This window comes from Pollicipes pollicipes, unplaced genomic scaffold (genome assembly GCF_011947565.3).
Source record: "Pollicipes pollicipes isolate AB1234 unplaced genomic scaffold, Ppol_2.1 Scaffold_3447;HRSCAF=4054_pilon_pilon_pilon, whole genome shotgun sequence".
Classification (NCBI taxonomy): domain Eukaryota; kingdom Metazoa; phylum Arthropoda; class Thecostraca; order Pollicipedomorpha; family Pollicipedidae; genus Pollicipes; species Pollicipes pollicipes.
Genome location: NW_023596297.1, coordinates 24,193,337 through 24,212,078, shown reverse-complemented (window position 1 = coordinate 24,212,078; position 18,742 = coordinate 24,193,337). Strand labels below are relative to the sequence as shown.

At 50.7% G+C, this 18,742-nt stretch overlaps 1 protein-coding gene across 1 annotated transcript in view; it reads right to left on the bottom strand.

Annotated features, from left to right (window-relative positions):
• The window catches only part of LOC119092118 (protein YIPF5), a 49,198-nt gene that overhangs the window by 12,987 nt on the left and 17,469 nt on the right, over positions 1-18,742 (bottom strand). Inside the window, exon 4 of the mRNA XM_037215096.1 lies at positions 13,073-13,107. Within this exon, the coding sequence (XP_037070991.1) occupies positions 13,073-13,107 (35 nt within the window). The remainder of the gene's footprint in view (positions 1-13,072; positions 13,108-18,742) is intronic.

Genomic DNA, 18,742 nt, shown 5'->3' with positions numbered 1-18,742 from the left:
TAAAAAACCATGATCGCATTATATTTTTCCCGACGCTCGAGGCATGAATACTCCGTGGCAGATCAATGTCAACTACGGTGCCAAGAGTTGTGGTGTCACTTGAGGTATGCACAGTCGAACCATTTACTTCGCGATGAAGGTCAGCTGACCTTTTTAGTTTTGCATCAGCAGCAGCAGCAGCAGCAGTCAGCAAAATATAAGATGCGTTCTGAAACAGAACTGTTCGAGTTTTTTTACTTAAAGTAGTGAGGTGCAGTGCTGCATATGCAACTACTGTGTGCTTCACCAACCATCACAAAGCAGTGGCGACGGCACGTCATCCGCGTCATCCATTTAGCGCTTACTCGCGCCCCTGTGACAGACGGTCGGCAACAGATGCAAGATTTTCCAGCACTGGTGCGCTTTGACGCCAAGTAAGAAGAATCGCAGCTGGCCTGTTACAATGGTGCCAGATGTCCCGCGGAACAGCATCACTCTAGGCGTTCGCTAGTAGAGGCATCTAGTGACCGACACATACAGTACAGTTGCATTACGGTGTCGTGTGCGTCGACGCCCGTGAGGCGCGCACGTATCAGCGTTTTCTTTCTACAAGACTGAGAAGCCTTCAGACGCCTTGCACGTATCAGGGCATATGCCACTTATGCTCTGACTTCAAATAGGAAACGTCCGCAGTTCGAGCCAGCGCAGCACTTTAATAGTTATTTTAGACTCGGGCTCCGCAGAAGGCGCTCAATGTCCTCAAATAGCCGCGCAAAAATACAGCCTGAGCAAACATCCGCCTTTGGACGGCAGCCAAGCATGCCAAAGGAGGTTCAAAAGACTATCGTAAGCAAATATCCCAGAGAAAATGACACAGGCATATTCCTAAAGTATTAAACTCAGAACATCTACGGAAGAACTTTGGGAGCTCGATTGGCGGTTATAACAGCTGGAGTTCAGCACGCATGCATGAGTGTAGGAGAACTGGATACCAAATTATGATTATGAAGCCATCAAAGCCACAGATTGATCAACCGTACAGCAGGCGCATGGTTCAGACGAGCTTACCCCTGCAACACGTTGCCAGGTACGATATCATCCCCGCCGTCCAGAATAAAGTTTCAGATTGGGTCATTCGCCCGGATCAGCTGTATCGTCCGTCGGCCGGCCGGCACGCCGTCGGACGTGAGGCGGTGGTTCGCACGTGACGCCCCGCAATCCGGCCGACCGCACCCAGTCACGGCAGGCACACGTGCCGGCTGGGCGGTGGCACGGTGCGCCCCGCTCGCGCCCCCAGCGGCCCACCAGCCGACCCTCTGGACCTGCAGAGGTCGGCAGAGGCGGCCAGTCCGCCGGGCGGATCTCGGGCGCGCGGGCGCAGTCCATGGCGGCAGGCTGACCGCCGCTGGCCAGTGCCGTCATCGGCGGGTGCGGCCGGCGCCCGCCGGAGAATCCAGTGCTCTGGCCAGTTGGAGCGCGCGCGGGTGGGGGAGGGGTTAACGGTGGAGAAGCCGTGTCGGGCTCCATGGCATTACGACGATAGGTCAAGCAGCCAGGGATGGTGGACTAGCAGAACACAGCCGGGTTCGGCCGCAAAATACGGTACTGACTGACAGAGCCACTGCTGTGGCACACCACGTCTGGAACGTGGCAGCTGACAGAATCACAGCAGCTATCTGCCTGGGACCCGCTAGTCGGTCCACCGCATAACATGTCACTGCGCCTGGAACAAGCCAAAGACGACCCATGTACGTCATCAGTCACGGATAGCCATTCCCAACTACACTACCGATGAATCCGCGCCCCTCGTCCTGAGCCATGGCCTTTATCATTCCGCCATTTATTCCTGTCGTTCCGAGGCTTCTGTTATCCTTGTTCTGCCTATATTATGTTAATATAATATTCACAGCATGGGCGACGTGCTTTGAGAAGCTGTCATCAGGTAAACATAAGACACCAAAACCGAGAGCGCAGCTGCAGACCACGCCCACACCACGGTTCCCGCCAACGTTGACACCAAGCGTAGGTGACGGGCGGCAGGCCGCGGCTGGTACGCTGTGTCGCGTCATATGGATGTCGTGAGTTATGGCAACTGAAAGCCGGCACCTGACATCTGCTAAGGTTGCTCACGGGACGTATATAACATTAGGATGAGCGCAATCCACCATTCATGGTACAGTTACTAAAATGACATGGGTGAACTGTAGATTAACTCGTTTCCCAGTGGGAACATTGCATGACAACTCAAACAAGGCATCGTATCCTTATGTCTTCGAAAAGGCTGCGAATATAATTATAGCGCAGCCTGAGGCTGACGGGACGCCTGTCGGAATCCTGGACTTCTCTGAGCGACGGTACCCAAGTTAAAGCCTCGGGTACTTTCGGAAGATCGCACCGCAGGCCTATCTTTGCCATTACGCAACATTTAGGAGACATTTCCTTTCCTTTTTAACCTAGTGACCTTCTAGCGCCACATATCTTTCCATGTAATAGGTTAAAAGGTGAGTTTTAACTAAGCACTGTAGTGTAAACAGAGCTTTGGCGCAAAAGGAAGTTGTCCCGTGGGCACTGGGGACATCCGCTGATTAATTCGTGAGGGCATCGATTCTTGTCGCGAAGCTGAATGCTTTCCAATGCCATCGGCATTCAAATTTGCAGCTCGCATTTGGGTCTTAGGAGGAGGGTCGCGTCGAACGCAGCGGTCATTTAACGCCCACAAATGACGCTTGCAGTGGGCGCCGAGTGTGCATGTCCGCTACGTGCAGGATTACGCTAACAAAGAGCTTTTCTCCCGATACTGTGTGACAGTTAGACCAATAGCTTGTAATACTCCCGAAGCGCGCGGGCCTTCCACCTCCCTTACCGCACAACGCATCCGAAAGAAAACGTTTATCACTATGTGCAAGTAAGCAATGGCACAGCAGCCGTCTGGACATAGCACACAGCAATATGTTCCCACCGCCTCAGCAGCACTAGGCATATGGTCACAACCGCATTGCATCTTTCAGCATTTGGCCAGCCCACCAATCACTTAAGATTATTGTGCTACACATCCACTGGCTATTATTGCACCTCGCATTGCGTCCGTGGTGTTATCGAACAGGAATTGCGTCCGTGGTGTTATCGAAAAGGATCGCGTGCCACTGAGTGCCGACAACGTGCGTATTTTTACCACGCTCCAATTTGCAAATACACTCAGGGTTGGAACTAGGGACGCAACTTTTCAACCTGCCAACCCGCCAATATCTGACAGCAAGGACCTACGGGCTTTTGGCTGGGCTGTGGCCCAGACTTGGCGGGCTTTTGCGTGTCAAAAATTTTAAGACACCAAAAATATATTTTTGCCATTCCATACGTTGTAAAAACGTCCAACAACCAGAGCGTGCTGCGAAATGCAAACAAATCACTAAACAATTCAATTTCTAGCTTCACAGCAAGAGCATCATTGACAGAAAAGCCACTGCAGACACGGCATACCAGCAAACCAGGTTGCTCAAATTGAACAGCTTTAGCAAGCATCTCACTGAAGAGAATCAGGAATATCGACCCAAAAAATAAAACTATGTCCTGATTTCATTGAGCAGCATCTAGGTGGGTTCAAAATATAACTACGGCTACATATTGCACTTGGCTGTTGTCGTGAGGATGCAGTGAACTCACAAATCACAAATCACAATCTCACAAATCACAATCAATATCCACAATCAATGAAATCATGGGAAACTGTGAGACTCACTGGTGCATACAGCCCGCAGTTACTGGTGCAACAAATGCGCAACAGTCGTCAAAATTGAAAAAAGAACTAGTGGCATAGTGTGACCAACCACGTCTTCAGAAGACGCAATTTACGACCAAGGCCACAGGGCACTTACATCTAATACGGTTTTACCTAACTGCGATTGCACTAATTTTTTAACATGTTTCATTACAGCTGTTGTTTTATTTGATTTGTCCACGTCTTATAGTATTTGTATCTGCATGCAATTCTATGAACAACAGGACTTGTGGCTGGCGTCCGTTCCATACGAAGAGAGCACGGCGTCAGCTCCCGCAGCTTTGTGAGAGGACTCGTGGTTCGGCGTCTATCCTATTCTCGGAGCGCGTGGCGTCAGCTCCTGTAGCTTTGTGAGAGGACTCGTGGTCGGCAGCGGCGGCGGCGCGCTCCGGTGCCCGCGCGCTGCCGGCCTCCCCGCTGCTGCCGAGATCCCTCCGTCCCCTCCGCACGGACCTCGTGCACCGGATTCGATGGCTAATTGGGCCCATCCGACCCTCGTTTCCTGACAATTGGCGAGGCTATTGTTCCACCACTCCCCGGTTTTTGTCGTGTGAGGGCGAAGGCACGCCTTGCATGAGGATTAGGGCGCACTGTCAGTGACAAAAGACGTGCCTTGGTGAAAACTGCGAGCCATCGAAATGCAGCATAACTGTCCGGGCAGGAATGACGAACAATTGCGCCATTGCTTATCGTTAACCAAAAAGTATTCCCGCATGTTCATGGTGAAGCCATATATATATATATATATATATATATATATATATATATATATATATATTTATATATAGAAGAATATATACGTAATGTTGCGAGTGTTATGAAGTGCAAATTATTTTGGACAAGACAGAAACTTGGTAAAAATGAAGACCAAATATGTTTCAATTTGGTGGTGGTTATGAAGTCACTCACCCTTGTCAGACTTAGCCGTTTCACTACGTTCTACAGGGTGTCACTACATTAGTGTTACGGCAAAAACCCCTGCCGACAGTAGTGCTACGACATTAGTTACTCAAGATATTACTTCCACTGCAAACAAATAATAAAAAGGGTCTACTTATACACGACATTACTTCTACCGCAAAGACTTACACACGACATGGGTGCTACACGGCAAAATGAATGCGAGTCAATAGCAAATCGGATGCGTCTGATCTGGCAATACGTGAAAAGGACAAAAAGATGGCATGTTCCCTGTAATGTGCTCATCAGCCGCATGAAACTCTTTCTGGATGTCTTATTATTTCTTCGATCGTCGCATTGTGACATGGTTTAGCTCCAGTGATGTCCAGGTGCTTGCAGACAGCAGAGCTCATCCCAGCAAATATCATCAGTTCAACTCAATCACGGAAAGACCGCTCTGGCTCCCGTGGCTCTCAGTGTCCGCCCATGGCTCTCAGTGTCCAAGCAACAGCAAAAGCGGCTTCAAAGAACAGCACTAGACGCTACATTAAGCTGGCCGGTCATGTCAGCCACGGCCACGAGCGACACTCCCCAGTAAATTAGGCCGAAAGCCCGCTGCTGTATTCATTTATGCAAGTTTATCAGTCATGCTTCATCACGTTTATAAAGAAGAGATAAAGTAGCAGAAGGCGATATACCCGTGTAAGTCGGCTACGCCCTGATAAGGACATAAGCCGAGCATTAAGGCATTAGATTTCATTGAATTTCGATGCCTGGACCTCGTGTTTAAACTCCTGCTTCGTTGTGGCTGTCTTTATTGCGCGCAACATCGCCTGCAACAGCAGTCGTCGCAATATTACAAACATAACGGTCAACAAAAGCTACTTCGGGGCACCGACGCACGTGTGTGCCGAAGGGGGGACGGGCTGGCTCAGTGAACACCCATGCGGCTAGCGTGGTCAGCCATCTGGCCCGGCTCAGCACCTTCAAGGCCGTTCTCAGTACGCAACCTCGGCCGCGTCATCGGTACGCCTATTTATTGGAGCACGAGGATATGTCGTCATCAGTTTGGGGTAGCCCGTAGATTACGTTACGCGCGATGGGACGAGTTTGTGATGGAGCATGAGCAAAAGCGTAAGAAGGGGCGTGGCTTTCTGGACAGCGTAACGTTACGCCCAGGTATGGTCGCAAACCATGGTAAAGTATTTGTAAAAATGTCTTTAAGAGTGTGACCAGCGGAGACGTCTTGCCCAGCATGACCGTCGTCATCGGGACGTTACAAGACGCATTCAGCTGCTGAGGCTACAGGGCATCACCTGCCTCTCACCCTGGCAGGAAGGGCGGGCACCGCGAGTGCGTAGCCAGGGGAGGGTTGAAACTCGCCTAAAATACACGGCGCAATTTACGAACGGCTCCTTGACATCCGGAAAGTCGGCTGCCTGTTAATAAAATACTAGTCTGTGGCTTAAATGCAAAAAGGCCACGATCAGATTCCAGTTCAGCCTAATTGATGTTGACCCAGCCGCTGAGTGACTAAAACCGAAATATCTCTAATAGTGTTTGTCTCGTTCCAAGAACAAAGTCTGTCGGCCTTCCCGCTCCGTGAAAGGTAGGATGCAGCTCGGGACAAAAGCCGGCCAGGCGCCTGAAGAGTGCCTGCAGACTTCGGGCCGTTCGGGCCGTCAGACTTCGGGCCGTTCGGGCCGTCAGACTTCGGGCCACTCGGGCCGTCAGACTTATACGACAGCACGACCGCACGTTGGACGGGTCCCGTCATTGGAAAGCCGCCTGAGTCGTTCGCGTAGCATGCGGCCCAAATGCACCGACGCGCGAATCCTGGCACTGGCATATGTGCAGTTGTACAGATCAAGATCAGCAAGCTTGCAACGGCAAGCCAGCAATCGTCGTCATTGGTGATGATCGGTATGTGAGTTGCCTCCGCCGGTACATCAACACGTCCTTCACGAAGCGGGGCGCTGTCATGACGGCAACGACACCGCAAAGGTTTCTGCCGAGCCAAGTCGCACTTACTCTGCACTTACTCGCACTTACTGCTCATGAACTGGCCTTTGCAGAGAGGAAAAACAAGTTTGCATCCTGAAATTAAGTACTGCCTGTGGAAAGAGAGAGAGGGACTTGGCAGAACGATGGAATGAAATTGCGCACCAAACTAACTAAATAATAGATGTAGCGCTCAACATATTACACATCAAATGTATTACTACTTTTGATCATCTGGCTGGCTCCGAATTACTGGACATTCTATGAAGGGGAGCAACAGCGGTACGGCGGTCAAAAACTTCATAATGTTGAGATTCGGGCTTGAGGGCACGCCGACTGCCCTGCTCATTTGGCACCCATGTAAAACTCATTGTTCTGTTTCGCATTGGTAAAGGAACAATGGATACAAACAAGTGTGGGAACTGATGCCTGAATGATTTGATATCCATGCATCCCACTATGCGCATGAGCAAAACAATGCGCATGAGCAATATGACGTGAATGAGCAATAAAACGCGCATGAGCAATATAAAGCGCATGAGCAAAAATAATGTACATGATCTGCCCAGCGTGCATTGTGTATCTGGCTCACGTGGTTCTGGAACAGCTGAAAAGCCACAGGTGGTATATTCCGTAAAACGTTTCCTTCGCAAATCGCGACCTGCTAGCTGGAGAATTCACGCAACTTGAAGCGGATGATAACGTTATCACGCTTGGACCATTGGAGAAGTTTTCTATTGGAGAGACTGCTGACAATCTCCATTTCGGCGAACAGAGGGCCGGTGCTATCTAATTTCATCGGACCCCCACTGCATCCTTCATATGTTGACGCGTCATTACTATGCACTACGCTCTCCATTACTGCAAAAGCCAGGACATGGGACATCAACTAACCCCGGTCGTGTGGATTACGTGGATAGAACATTCTACGGGGTTGTAAATGTAGGCAATAATACCGCTGAGAAACAAGCTGAAAGCATATTGTGAGCGAACAAGAAAGGGCAAGGATAACACAACGATAATAAAATGTGTTTGTTTTCAAATCGTCTGAACGGTTGGATTTAGAGCACTTCCTAAAAACATATGTTGTATATCCTAAGCCCACCGCTCAAGCTAAGCCGCCCGATTTCATCAAAAAGTGACACCTCCGGCGTTTAGTTAGGTAAGACTACGAACCGTTTTATATCCGTGTGACAATAGAGCACGGCCGCCCAGGACAAGTTGGTCCTCTTTGGCTAGTTACCAGCCGACCTTTCCGTACCAGTCGGGCAAAACACTGCACTCGTTCGGGAACTCGTGCCCAGTGTCGCTAGATTGCGGGCCCATCTCTCCCCCTTCCGAGTCCATGGAGAAATTGATAATGAGCATCCAAGTGGGCTGCATGGCAAACAATTTGTTACAAAACGTCGACTTGCGTTAACATTATAAACGTGATTTTCGGAGGCAGCCATCGCAGTAATAGTGACTGTTCGACAGATGCTCATTGAAACAGTGAAGCGATGGAACGACACCGTCTGTTCTTAAATAATAGGCGCCATTGTCACATAACCAACATATAACCAACACGCCTAACGTATATCAACGCTTCTTCTGTATACCTGCATATACTAAGTTGACACATGTATTTGTGTAATAAACATGTGGTTAGAGATGCCGATCCTGACGTCTCTGGTAGGGCTTTCGATCAAGCGAACCCTAATTCATGCTACGGTTAACTCTATACGTCGTGTTGAAGACGCTCTCGCTCCAAGATAACATGTAGCTTTACCCACAATATTGTAATATGAATAAAATTATTGAAGAATCTAGTTAAAACGGCCGCTGGAAAGCTAATCAAAAGGCCATGAAAGGCAACTTAGGCTCATGAAAGGTCAATTATATGAATAATTGGAGGCTAACGTAAGACCACTTGATACAAGTCCACTCTAGTGAAATAGCAAACTGCTTCAGTGGTAGTTTTAAAAGCCCCAGGAGCATTATTTATGTAAGATCATATTACGACACTCAAAGGACGCGCCTGCACATGACGGGCAGATGCAGAAGATTTATTTTTGACCCTATCAACAGCTTCGACTGCTGACAAAGGGTATTGTTCATGTCGCTTTTATATATGCGTCGCATCTATTACATTATCTGCCTGCTTTTTGCGACCAAAAAACACTTAATCCCGTAAAAACGGTTGGAGACATGGAGCATGCAATGCCGACAAAGCACGATGTTCTACGCTCATATGCATCCGTAACTGAACGGGCTTTCGTGGACACTTTGGAATGGCTCGAATAAGATATGTTTGGTACCACCCTTATTCAACTGGACATGAACGGGAAAAATGGCTTTGGAACCGTTTGAGAATTTTCGGATCGAGCCAACCAACACCTTTATGATATGCTTTGAAAGTCGCATGATACTGGCGCCCACGAACATAAATACAAGTCGAAGAGCACACTGCGTGTTCACTAATGACGACCGAAGCCCGCACACGGCTCTAGATCTCTGACGGGGCCCAGATAGAGGACAAAGGCGACAGGGGAGAGTAGCCCCGCGTGACATATTCCAGACGCCCCGAACCACAGCACGATAGAATGAGCCGAGCCGAGGCAGCAGTGCTGCCGCCGCTGCCAGGCTGACCACGCACACCGCGGAGCGTTCATTACGGCACCAGGCGCCAGTTATTTAGGTCCGCTGGCGGACCCGGAACAAGGGTCGCCACGGAAGCGAAGCCCAGTGGATCGATCTCACAAAATACAGACTTGAGGACCCAATCTAGGTAATGGCTTTGGTCGCATATTTTCAACCCATATGAAAACACAAGGTAAAATAGGGTGTTACGGATGTCCACTCGGACGCACACCAGTACATCTGTGATGGTCCGAACGTGCAGGTAACGATGTTTATGGGATGCGCAAGTTTTCAGGGGAAGTGGTCGAATACGTGCTTATATTGCGTGGGCAGGCGTGCGCTGTGGCGAGAGCTGCACGGTCCGACTAGAGAACAAAGAACCGTTTCAGCCCCACCAAGAGCCGGCGCGCCATTGACAGCACACTGCCACCGGCTATCGCAGGCCATTAAACACGCATGGACTGCCTCACGTCATATTGTTGCGGAGGTCGGTCGCATGCAGCGCCAGTGGTGACGAATTTTAGGCCAGCGCTCGGAAGCGCTCGGGGCGTTGAAGTGCGTACTGGAAACTGGCAAACCAGCACCTTCATTGGCACGCGGCTGACGGCAGGTAAGCGAAAAGCAATGAGTAAGGGGCTTGGGTACACTTAAGGTGCAGTGGAAAACGTTTACACATTTAAACGACTGCCCAAAACGACTGAAAACGTTTAAACGTTTAAACGACTGCCCGTTCCAAGCCCAAATAGCGGGCAATCAGTGATGCAGCTGTTATTTATTCGAATTTTGAAAATCCGTCCCACATGAAAGCCAAAATTTCGAACATTGCACTGCCTCTAAAATTGTTTTATCAAAAACTCCGCTAAAGCTTACATGTCCTTCATGCTACGCCACACATTGAATTTCCAAACATCATAATTAACTAGAGCAGTAAGCTTATTTCAAACACTGGCATTTACCATCTCAACCCCACAGTATTTAAGTGCAGGCAAACGAGTTGTCTTTGAAATGTAAACAACAGAACCAAAACCAAAGAACAGAACTGGGTTCAGCAGAATCTAATTTTCGGCAGAACCTCAGTTGGGCATGCCTTTTGTTCGGATGGCAACCGCGATCAAAGCCACATGTCATTTCATAATATCAATCCAAAAGAGATGTAGTGAATCCAAGCTTGTGATAGATCACCCTAAACATGGGAGCGTGCTTGGTGGCCATAAATATGGAAACTATTTGCAATGCAGAATGGTGTCCGTTATGTCCCCCCCCAAAAAAACATGGTCATGTTTCGTTTCTTAATACATATGTATACGTTAATGTCCACGAGGCGCTTCCAAATTCAAAAACAAAATTTAAAAGAACATCTGTTAAGGAATCATTGTTTCTGTGGTCATTCATAACACTCCCGACGGATATGCACGTCACAGAAGCATCGGTGCCAAGTGAAAGGGGCGATGCCCCCAGTCAGTTACTTGACCAGGTTTCAACTACAATGTGTATTTGCATCCAAGTCCAGATTTAACATACTTTGTCCAATGCCTCGAATACGGACAGTTAAGCAGCAGTTGCATTCCACCTTTGAGCGCTTTTCAGCTGCATATTACAGCAATACCATGTAAGTCAAAGTCAAGCACATATCCAGACAATGTGAGACGTGCCTCCTGAGCTGTTTCAGTCAGTGAAAACCTAACTCTGAAGTCGATGCCTTTCAGAAAGGTCAACCTCTCAAACTCTGAAGTAACTCTGAAAACCTAACTCCGAAGTCGATACCTCTCAGAAAGGTCAACACCAACCGGGGATCGTTCGACGGCGAATCGCATAACACGGAGTAGAACTATGAGATCCGAGCTGAGATATCGGTCCCGCCCAAGCTCCTCGTTCCGGCACCCAACGAGTACGTGCGCCAGAGGCAACGGCGCCCCACATCAGCGGCGGAGCGGCTCAGCGCTCCCAGGGTGAAGGTGCTCCTCGTGCTCCTCGCAAGCGTGGCCTATGCGCAGCGGGCACATGATCACTCTGTCAGTTCTGTTTTAGGCCGCGACGATTTCCACTCGCCGACCTTTGCTTTAATGACTGAACTTGTTTGGCCTCCGAGTGATGCCATTATCCATTTCGTCTCAACTTTGTTGCCATCGCGACTTCAACTCACTGTAAAGTACATCCCTGGGGTTGGACGCTGGGATCTTCTTCCAGGCTACACGGAGGCAAGCGGCGCCTTGCTTGGCTAAGACGAGCCTGCCTGCCACCGTTATGCCCGCGACAATTTTACCCTCGGTCACCTCCATCAGATCCCAACAACTGATGACGCCCTGTACTGAGTTTTTGCAGGGATGCGGTTTTCACTCGATATCCATGGACTGTGTACCCTCGTCCACGAACTGCTCGGGAACTAAGGTTCTTGGCGCCTAGCATCCTCCTTTTCTCGTCTTTCAGAAAATGAATTTCCAAACCTCCGTCTAGGTACCTAAGCACGTTTCTGGGATTCCAAATGTTCGCGGTCGTCTGTCACGCAGCCGTCCTGAGAACGGTAGCCTGACCCGCGACCACCCGGCCCGTGTTCTTTTCTATCCCGTGTTGAATCACCAGAAATGATAGCTGAATACTATTCGTCAGATGGCACAAATATTTTCTTTCAGACGTCAATATCTAAAAAGAATATATCAATGTGGGGACCGTTTTGGACATTACTGTAGCATCCCCTTAATGAATGTGAATTTTTACCGTTGTCCCGGTGGTCACCGATTCCGCCAGGGCCGTCCTTCACTGGCAAATGAAGCCCATTCACTACTTCAAGTTCGCCCATTCGACCGATGACGTAGCTACCTGTTACGTATGACGTAGCAGGTAGCTACACATGACGTAGCTACCTGCCTTACCGGTGACGTCAGCGCTGAAGCCCATGCTTCACCTGGCTGAGAGTCACAGTCATTGCTGTAAGTCGCCGTTGTATACATAATAACACGTTTGAGCGGTCGACACGTGTTGGCGGTCTTGTATTTCGGGTAACTGGGCGGGTCTCGACCGCCTTTGGATGGCATGATTGGCCATGATGTTTGAACCGCATCACTGTCCAATTACTACGTAATCAAATACTATCCGACGGCGCCAGCGCTGTGCGTTATATGTATCCATAGGCAGTAACAGTTGTATCTACTTCTTGCCCATATTAGGTCTGACATGCGTTCTCATAGGGAGTCCTCACAGGGAGAGTTCTCATAAGTCCAGGAGTGCGCAGCTTTGCTGCCATCCGCGACCCTAACCACGTTAAAGTATGGAATAGGGGACCACAGCGAGGGCGCACGGCGGCCTGGGACGTGGCTCCGCGCCGATGGCTCTCCAGCACACGTTCAACGCGCGAGACGGGTGCTGGCAACAGCCAGAGACCAGTGGAATGTTACTGGGACAGACAAAATCAGCTGAGCTCGGTTCAACGAGGTGGCAGACGCCGCCGACGTGACCCGACCCGGGCTGGGCCGGTTGTGAGCCGGGCCTGCCAGCCAGGCGGAGCGCTGCCGGAGCGAGCTCGTGATCGGATCCGGAAGCGCAGGGAGAACCCCCGCCTGAGAGCAGCTGGACCCAGCCGATGGCACGTCGCCGGGAAGGCCGGAACGAGGCTCGGCGGCGCCTCCAGACCGATCACGTCACCCGCCCAGTGCACACACCAACTCTCCGTCCAGCGGACCGCTGCGGGCCCCGGGCATGCGTGGTACCCCCCCCCCCCCCCTCCCCCCACCCCCACCCCACCCCAGCAAGCCGCGTCGCGGGGCTAGACGGCGTGGTGCGGCCATCGCCTTCGGAACTTACCTTTTGCATGATGTGGTCAGGGTTGATGCCGAGTTCTGCAACAAAGGACACGCCCGGTCAGGTCGAGGCTGTTAATCGATTTCGCGCGCAGCCGACTTCTAATTACGCGGCGCCCGTGAGTTGCGACTGGCGAACATTAACAAGGTCGGCCACAAGCAGCGCTGCCGCACCAGAACTGGCAAACTTCGTCGAATGGGCGACCCGTATCATGCGCAGAGTTGACAATGTGGTACCGTCGTTCACGCAATATTCACCATGAGGGAGGAGCTAGCGCCATCTGCCACCGGACGGGTCTGAGTCTAGCCATTCCCCAAAACAATCGCGTGTCCTGCGACCGCTCTAGCTTCACCGAAACGCAAAGAAATGAGACAGCGCCACTAGCCAGGCACAGGCGTGCGCGTCCCCACCAAACCAAAAACTGGCAGGCACCTGCCCGCACTGATCTACATTATGTGAGTGGTGGAGAGAACGCTTCCTACCAACGCGCCCCTGCGTCAGCTTAGTTTAATGCTAAGTTCATCAATGACACCAGGACAGCTTGAGATGATCCCACCGCGAAACGTATAACTCTTATTCGCATAGAGACAAGAATGGAATACGCATACATCGCCGTACTTGAAGGAGCAGCTTAGACATCTGCTTCTACAAGGAAGTGTCCTAAAGCAGCGTTGGCGGTCATTGTTGACGGATGGACTTAACAGCAGCCAAAAGCAATGCAGGCTGATGGAAACTCATTGCTCGAGGAGCAAATATGAAACAACCAAAGCTCATGCTTCATATTTCCCGCTACCCTCCCTCTGCTAATAGCAGTCACCACCCCCGGGCCTGAAATCAGCATGGGGCGGCAGGAGGACTTCATTCGCCTTCCCGCACCCGACCCGTCCCGCCGGCCATTTTTTCTTTCCAGTGTGTCCAAAAATCAGGTGGTCCGCAAAATTACAGGTTCTTTCCAATGTAAATCAACTACTAAGCACGATCAATAATCTCAGTCACTTCTCCCAATGTTGCATACGCTCACTCGAATCGAATGCAGAGGTGAAAATGATTGTGCGTCAGTGATGTGCATCACAGGCTTCCGCGAAAGCATCCGCAATTAACAATTCGCATCGACGCCCGCTAAGCCTGGCTATCACTGAGCTTGACGACGGCGGCGCAGCAGGATGGTGAGGGGTAACGAATCACAACTAGGTAAGTCATGAGTATCACAAGTTCTCCTGAAGACATAAACATCGATGCCTTTTTTGTCGATGCCGTTTATAATAGAACTTTCACATATCATGTTTACAGGAGGAGTATTTTCTGGTGTGCTCTATTCACACCTTCTTTATGTTCCAGAACCAACCCTTCTTAAAACGAGCGGCATTAAATAAGTTGAGATGCATAGCACTTTGCTACACGGCAGAATGATATCAGCTGTCAAAAAATAAAATATATTTGTCTCTGTCCGTCCAATTTCAAAATCACCCAGGAAATTTTGGTAAGTCCTAAAATTGGGAATGTTATCGACACCTCTGCCTCCTGTCAGAATCTCCATTGTTGTGTGTGTACGGCATGTGTGCGTGTATTTGGGATGGGGCAATAGTGACATCACTGCGATGTAACAACATTTACGAGTCACCTGAGAGTTAACCACTATTTGTAAAAGGTGACTAACTTTACCGCACAGCTAACATACCCTGTAGGTAATACAATGACCCCAACATGCCATGGGCGTAATGAAGACGTAATTCTTAAAAGTGAGTGCCAAACTTGTTTTGCCGTACCCTAATCCCATATTATTCCAATGATCAGGAGGTAGCAATCATTGACCGTTTAACCTCAAGACCCAAGAGGCGACAATATCAACGATTTGACGGCGAACTCGCTACCCAGTAGCTTTGAAACCGCGGTCATGGCGGATTGTTGGCACAAACTGAAGCCTGTCTCCCGGGTCACAGCTCTTGAAATTCACTTGTAGCATTCACTCGAAGGACATGATTGAAAATCAAAGCCCAGTGCCGATGTTCGTTACGACTTCACAGGGATAAACACAAAGCAAAAACACCTCCTCAGCAAACATCCCCTTAGGCTTACAAGCATATGACCATGTTGTGCTTGGCTATACACCCAAATAATAAGCCTATGAACGAAAGTGGGAGCCCTGGAAGTTGTTTTTGGTAAAGGGCTCGGATGCCTCTCAACAAATAATTCCACTGAGCGGAGCCTGCCAGCGCAGCCGAAGCGTCAGAAGCGCAGAAGCCTTTCAAGGCGGACACCAAATCAGTCCGATTAAAAACAAATCCGCTTGGGAGACGCCGCCCAAAGGCGGCTCCAGCTGTTAGCCCTCGGTTCAGTGAAAAAGCCAGCCGAAAATTGAATTAGAAGCGCACGAGCTATTCGACAGGCGGGTCGTCAGTAAAGCACCTCATTTCAGCAGTCCAACAAATCTTCATTTGACTGAAATTAGAAATTAGCCTACTTTGCGCATCACGGTGTAATAAAAGAGGAGACGCAGGGGACGTTACACGTAGAATTTAAACAAGAGGAAGTTGTTTCAGGCATAAAGCATGGGAACCGCATAACTCCATTGCAAATTCCTACTCCAGTGACTACGTCAGCGCATTCCGAACAGAAATTAACGCGGCTGGACTAAACCAATGTCTTAAACAATACGTCTGTAATCATACTGAATGAGAAAGGCGGCAAAACCCCCATGAACAATGTGTATGAGGTGACCCAAGTACGCCACCAACCCCTTTCTTAGCGGGCCGACGCCAAGGTGAAAGGCGGGTGTTGGCCCGCCTTTCGCCTTGGGGGGTGGGGGAGGGGGAGGCGAGAGAAGCGGCCTGCAGCCGGCCCCAGAGGCGCCGGCCGCCGGGCGCCGCCAGCTCCGCACCAGGCAGGCTCTCGGTGCCGTTCGCCAAAAACGAGCGGCTCGACGCGCGATGAATCGCCCACTCGCCGGCACAATGGCGTGTCGAACGGACAACAAAAGACCGCCGCGCAAGTTCAGCCGCTCACGGCCGTATCTGTTGTTTTCCTGCGGGGCGCAATTCGCGTAATTTATATGGGCCGCCGGGCGCGGGCGCCGGCCGCCGCGCCGACCGACGCCGAGCGGCGCCTGACGGGCGATCGGGCGCGACGCGACGCGCCTTGCCAATTCACTGTCCGCCGCCGTAAACAGAAAAGTTAAGGAGGGGCCGTTTGTTGCTGAGTCGGCAGACCCGAGACGTCTGTCGACCGGTGTAAACAGGGATCGAGATCCGGCCCGGCCGCGGGCGCCCACGCCTCTGTCGAACGCCCCCGGGCGTGCCGGAGCGGACGGGAGCCGGGTTCAGCGGCAGCCGACCGCCACGCGCCGGCCGCAGCGCCCACCACTGTGGCGATACGCACCATACCTGCGCGTCCGCGGTGTATGCACGCCAGCCGGACAGCCGGACGCACGGTGCGGGCTGCTGGCCGCACATGTGATGGAAGTTTCGTGACAGGCTGAGCCTTACGAAACGATGATTCCAATCGTTTGGCATGTTGATTCACGCATTCTAGGTGGTCGTAAGCCAGGCATATGCCCTTTGTTCTCAATAAACAATAAAGGATAAATCAAACATTTCAGGAGCTGTAACGATCGACTGCTCATCGATGACTCAGCGATGGCTCGACTAGTGGCCATGGTGATTAAAACGCAATCCGTATGACTTCCCACCGCGTGCAGTGTCCATGAGCCAAACAAAGCGCTTGCATAGATAATATGTACAGATATATATGACCACTGTAATAGGGATTAGAACTGACCTTCTTCCAACAGTTTCACAACTGAACACACAACCACTCGGTCATCATTCCATTGAAAATTTCCGGCGGCTTCTTCAACCCAAGACCACCAATTAGTGAAGAGGGTCACTAGTTTGGTTAAGCACTCAACTCCGGCACATGTGAGGTAGTTGCGAGGGCCGGATCTATTCCCATCAGCAGTACAAAGATCACCATCACGGACGGTGCCGGCTTGTCGTGGCGACGCAGCTCGCGTGACTTGTGGCTCTTGCCAGCCACCGAAGTTGTTACAGAGCTATTACCGGCATAACGTGATCGCCGTTCTAAGTTATTGCGTGCCATTAGGACGGTATGATACGCCGTGGACAGCGATGCCGGAGATATTGATGGCGGTGGCCGTGTACTCTGGCACGACACCGGCCAGCCGCCGCCCTGGGTCACGACCGACAGCCCTACGCAGGGGCGCAGCCAGACTCTTAGAAAGAGGGGGGGGGGGGCACAGTGTTGACAAAGGGCACATGATGGCGACAGCCTCCCCACCCACTCCATGTGAGGGGGCACGGTTCTCTTAACTTTATTGATATGCATATGTTTGACCGGAACAGAAGATAGAAGATACCGAAGGATGCAACTCTATATTGCTAATGAACTGGATTTCTGGAAGCAGGGGCCGTGCCAAGAAGTGTTTGTTGCGTGAGCCCTGACCGTCTAACCAATCGTAAAGTTCCGAGTCAACGGCCGGATTTTGCAGCGAAAGCTCGATGTGCCGCAACCGTCGGCACGATCCGCCATGACCTCTGACGTCACCTGACCTTGGGCGCAGTCTCTGCCACCGCGCCGGCCGCAAGTCACTCCAGTCACGAGGCAAATAGCAAGCGCCTAAAGCGACCCGAATGCGCCCCGCCTCGGTAGGTGAACTGGAAGGGAGTCGCTGCAGGACGCAGAACTGTCGGGACTGGCTTACTACCTATTCCTTTTATTTATATCGGTGCATTATATCAGTTCATTATGTCATGTCATCACATTAAAGTGTCGTATCGATAGCGTAAAACGTTTACCATTCAAGCGGCGACATTCGCATCATGGCTGGTAACAGTTGCCAGCTACCGCGAGGGACCGTAAACACGAACACGATATGTTGGTGCCATGCAGTAGCATAGTCATATCTGATTAAGTGCAGGCGAAACGGACAGGAAAAGTGAGGAAGGACTCCTTTTCTCGACACGGATCGGTCCCCAAGCGCTGAACATGACCGTTGTCATCTCGACTGGCATCGCCATCTTTCGTAAGAATGGAGCCAAAACTATGCTTTTACCGTCTCTACAGAGCTTTATGATCTCCGAAGAACACAGTCCGTGACTTTGATGTGACCTAGTCTGATGAAATCCTAAACTCAAACTTTCCCTGGGTAGCCTTACACAAGCAGTGTTGACGTGCGGTGATATCGGTGTATTATGAAAGACGTCACCGCTGATTTGAGTGGATTTGAGACCTTGCCGAAACGTGACCTTAGATGACTCGTGCGCTCATACCGAAGCACATCAGTCACTTCGGTCCACGGCCGCCGTGCCAGATGTCCAATTTTACGCGCGCACCCTTAGTGCGACTGGAACAGAAGAGCTGGTGCATAACGAGTTTTTTTTTAATACGTTACGGAGAGCCTTTTGTCAATACTGCCGACGTGCAGAGCTTTGACCACGAGGTTCAGAGTCAGTGACCTCACATGGTACAGACCTGGAACATACAAGACAGCTGCAAACACTGCAAACTCAGACAGCTAACGCTTCGTTACGATGTGCAGAGCGTCTCCTGAAAAGCACGGAGGGTGTTGTACCAGTCGCTGTCTGTCTGCGGCTGCCATGAAGGACGAGCGCTTCGTAAAGTGCACACTTAAATACGCTACGCATAACTTGCGAGCAA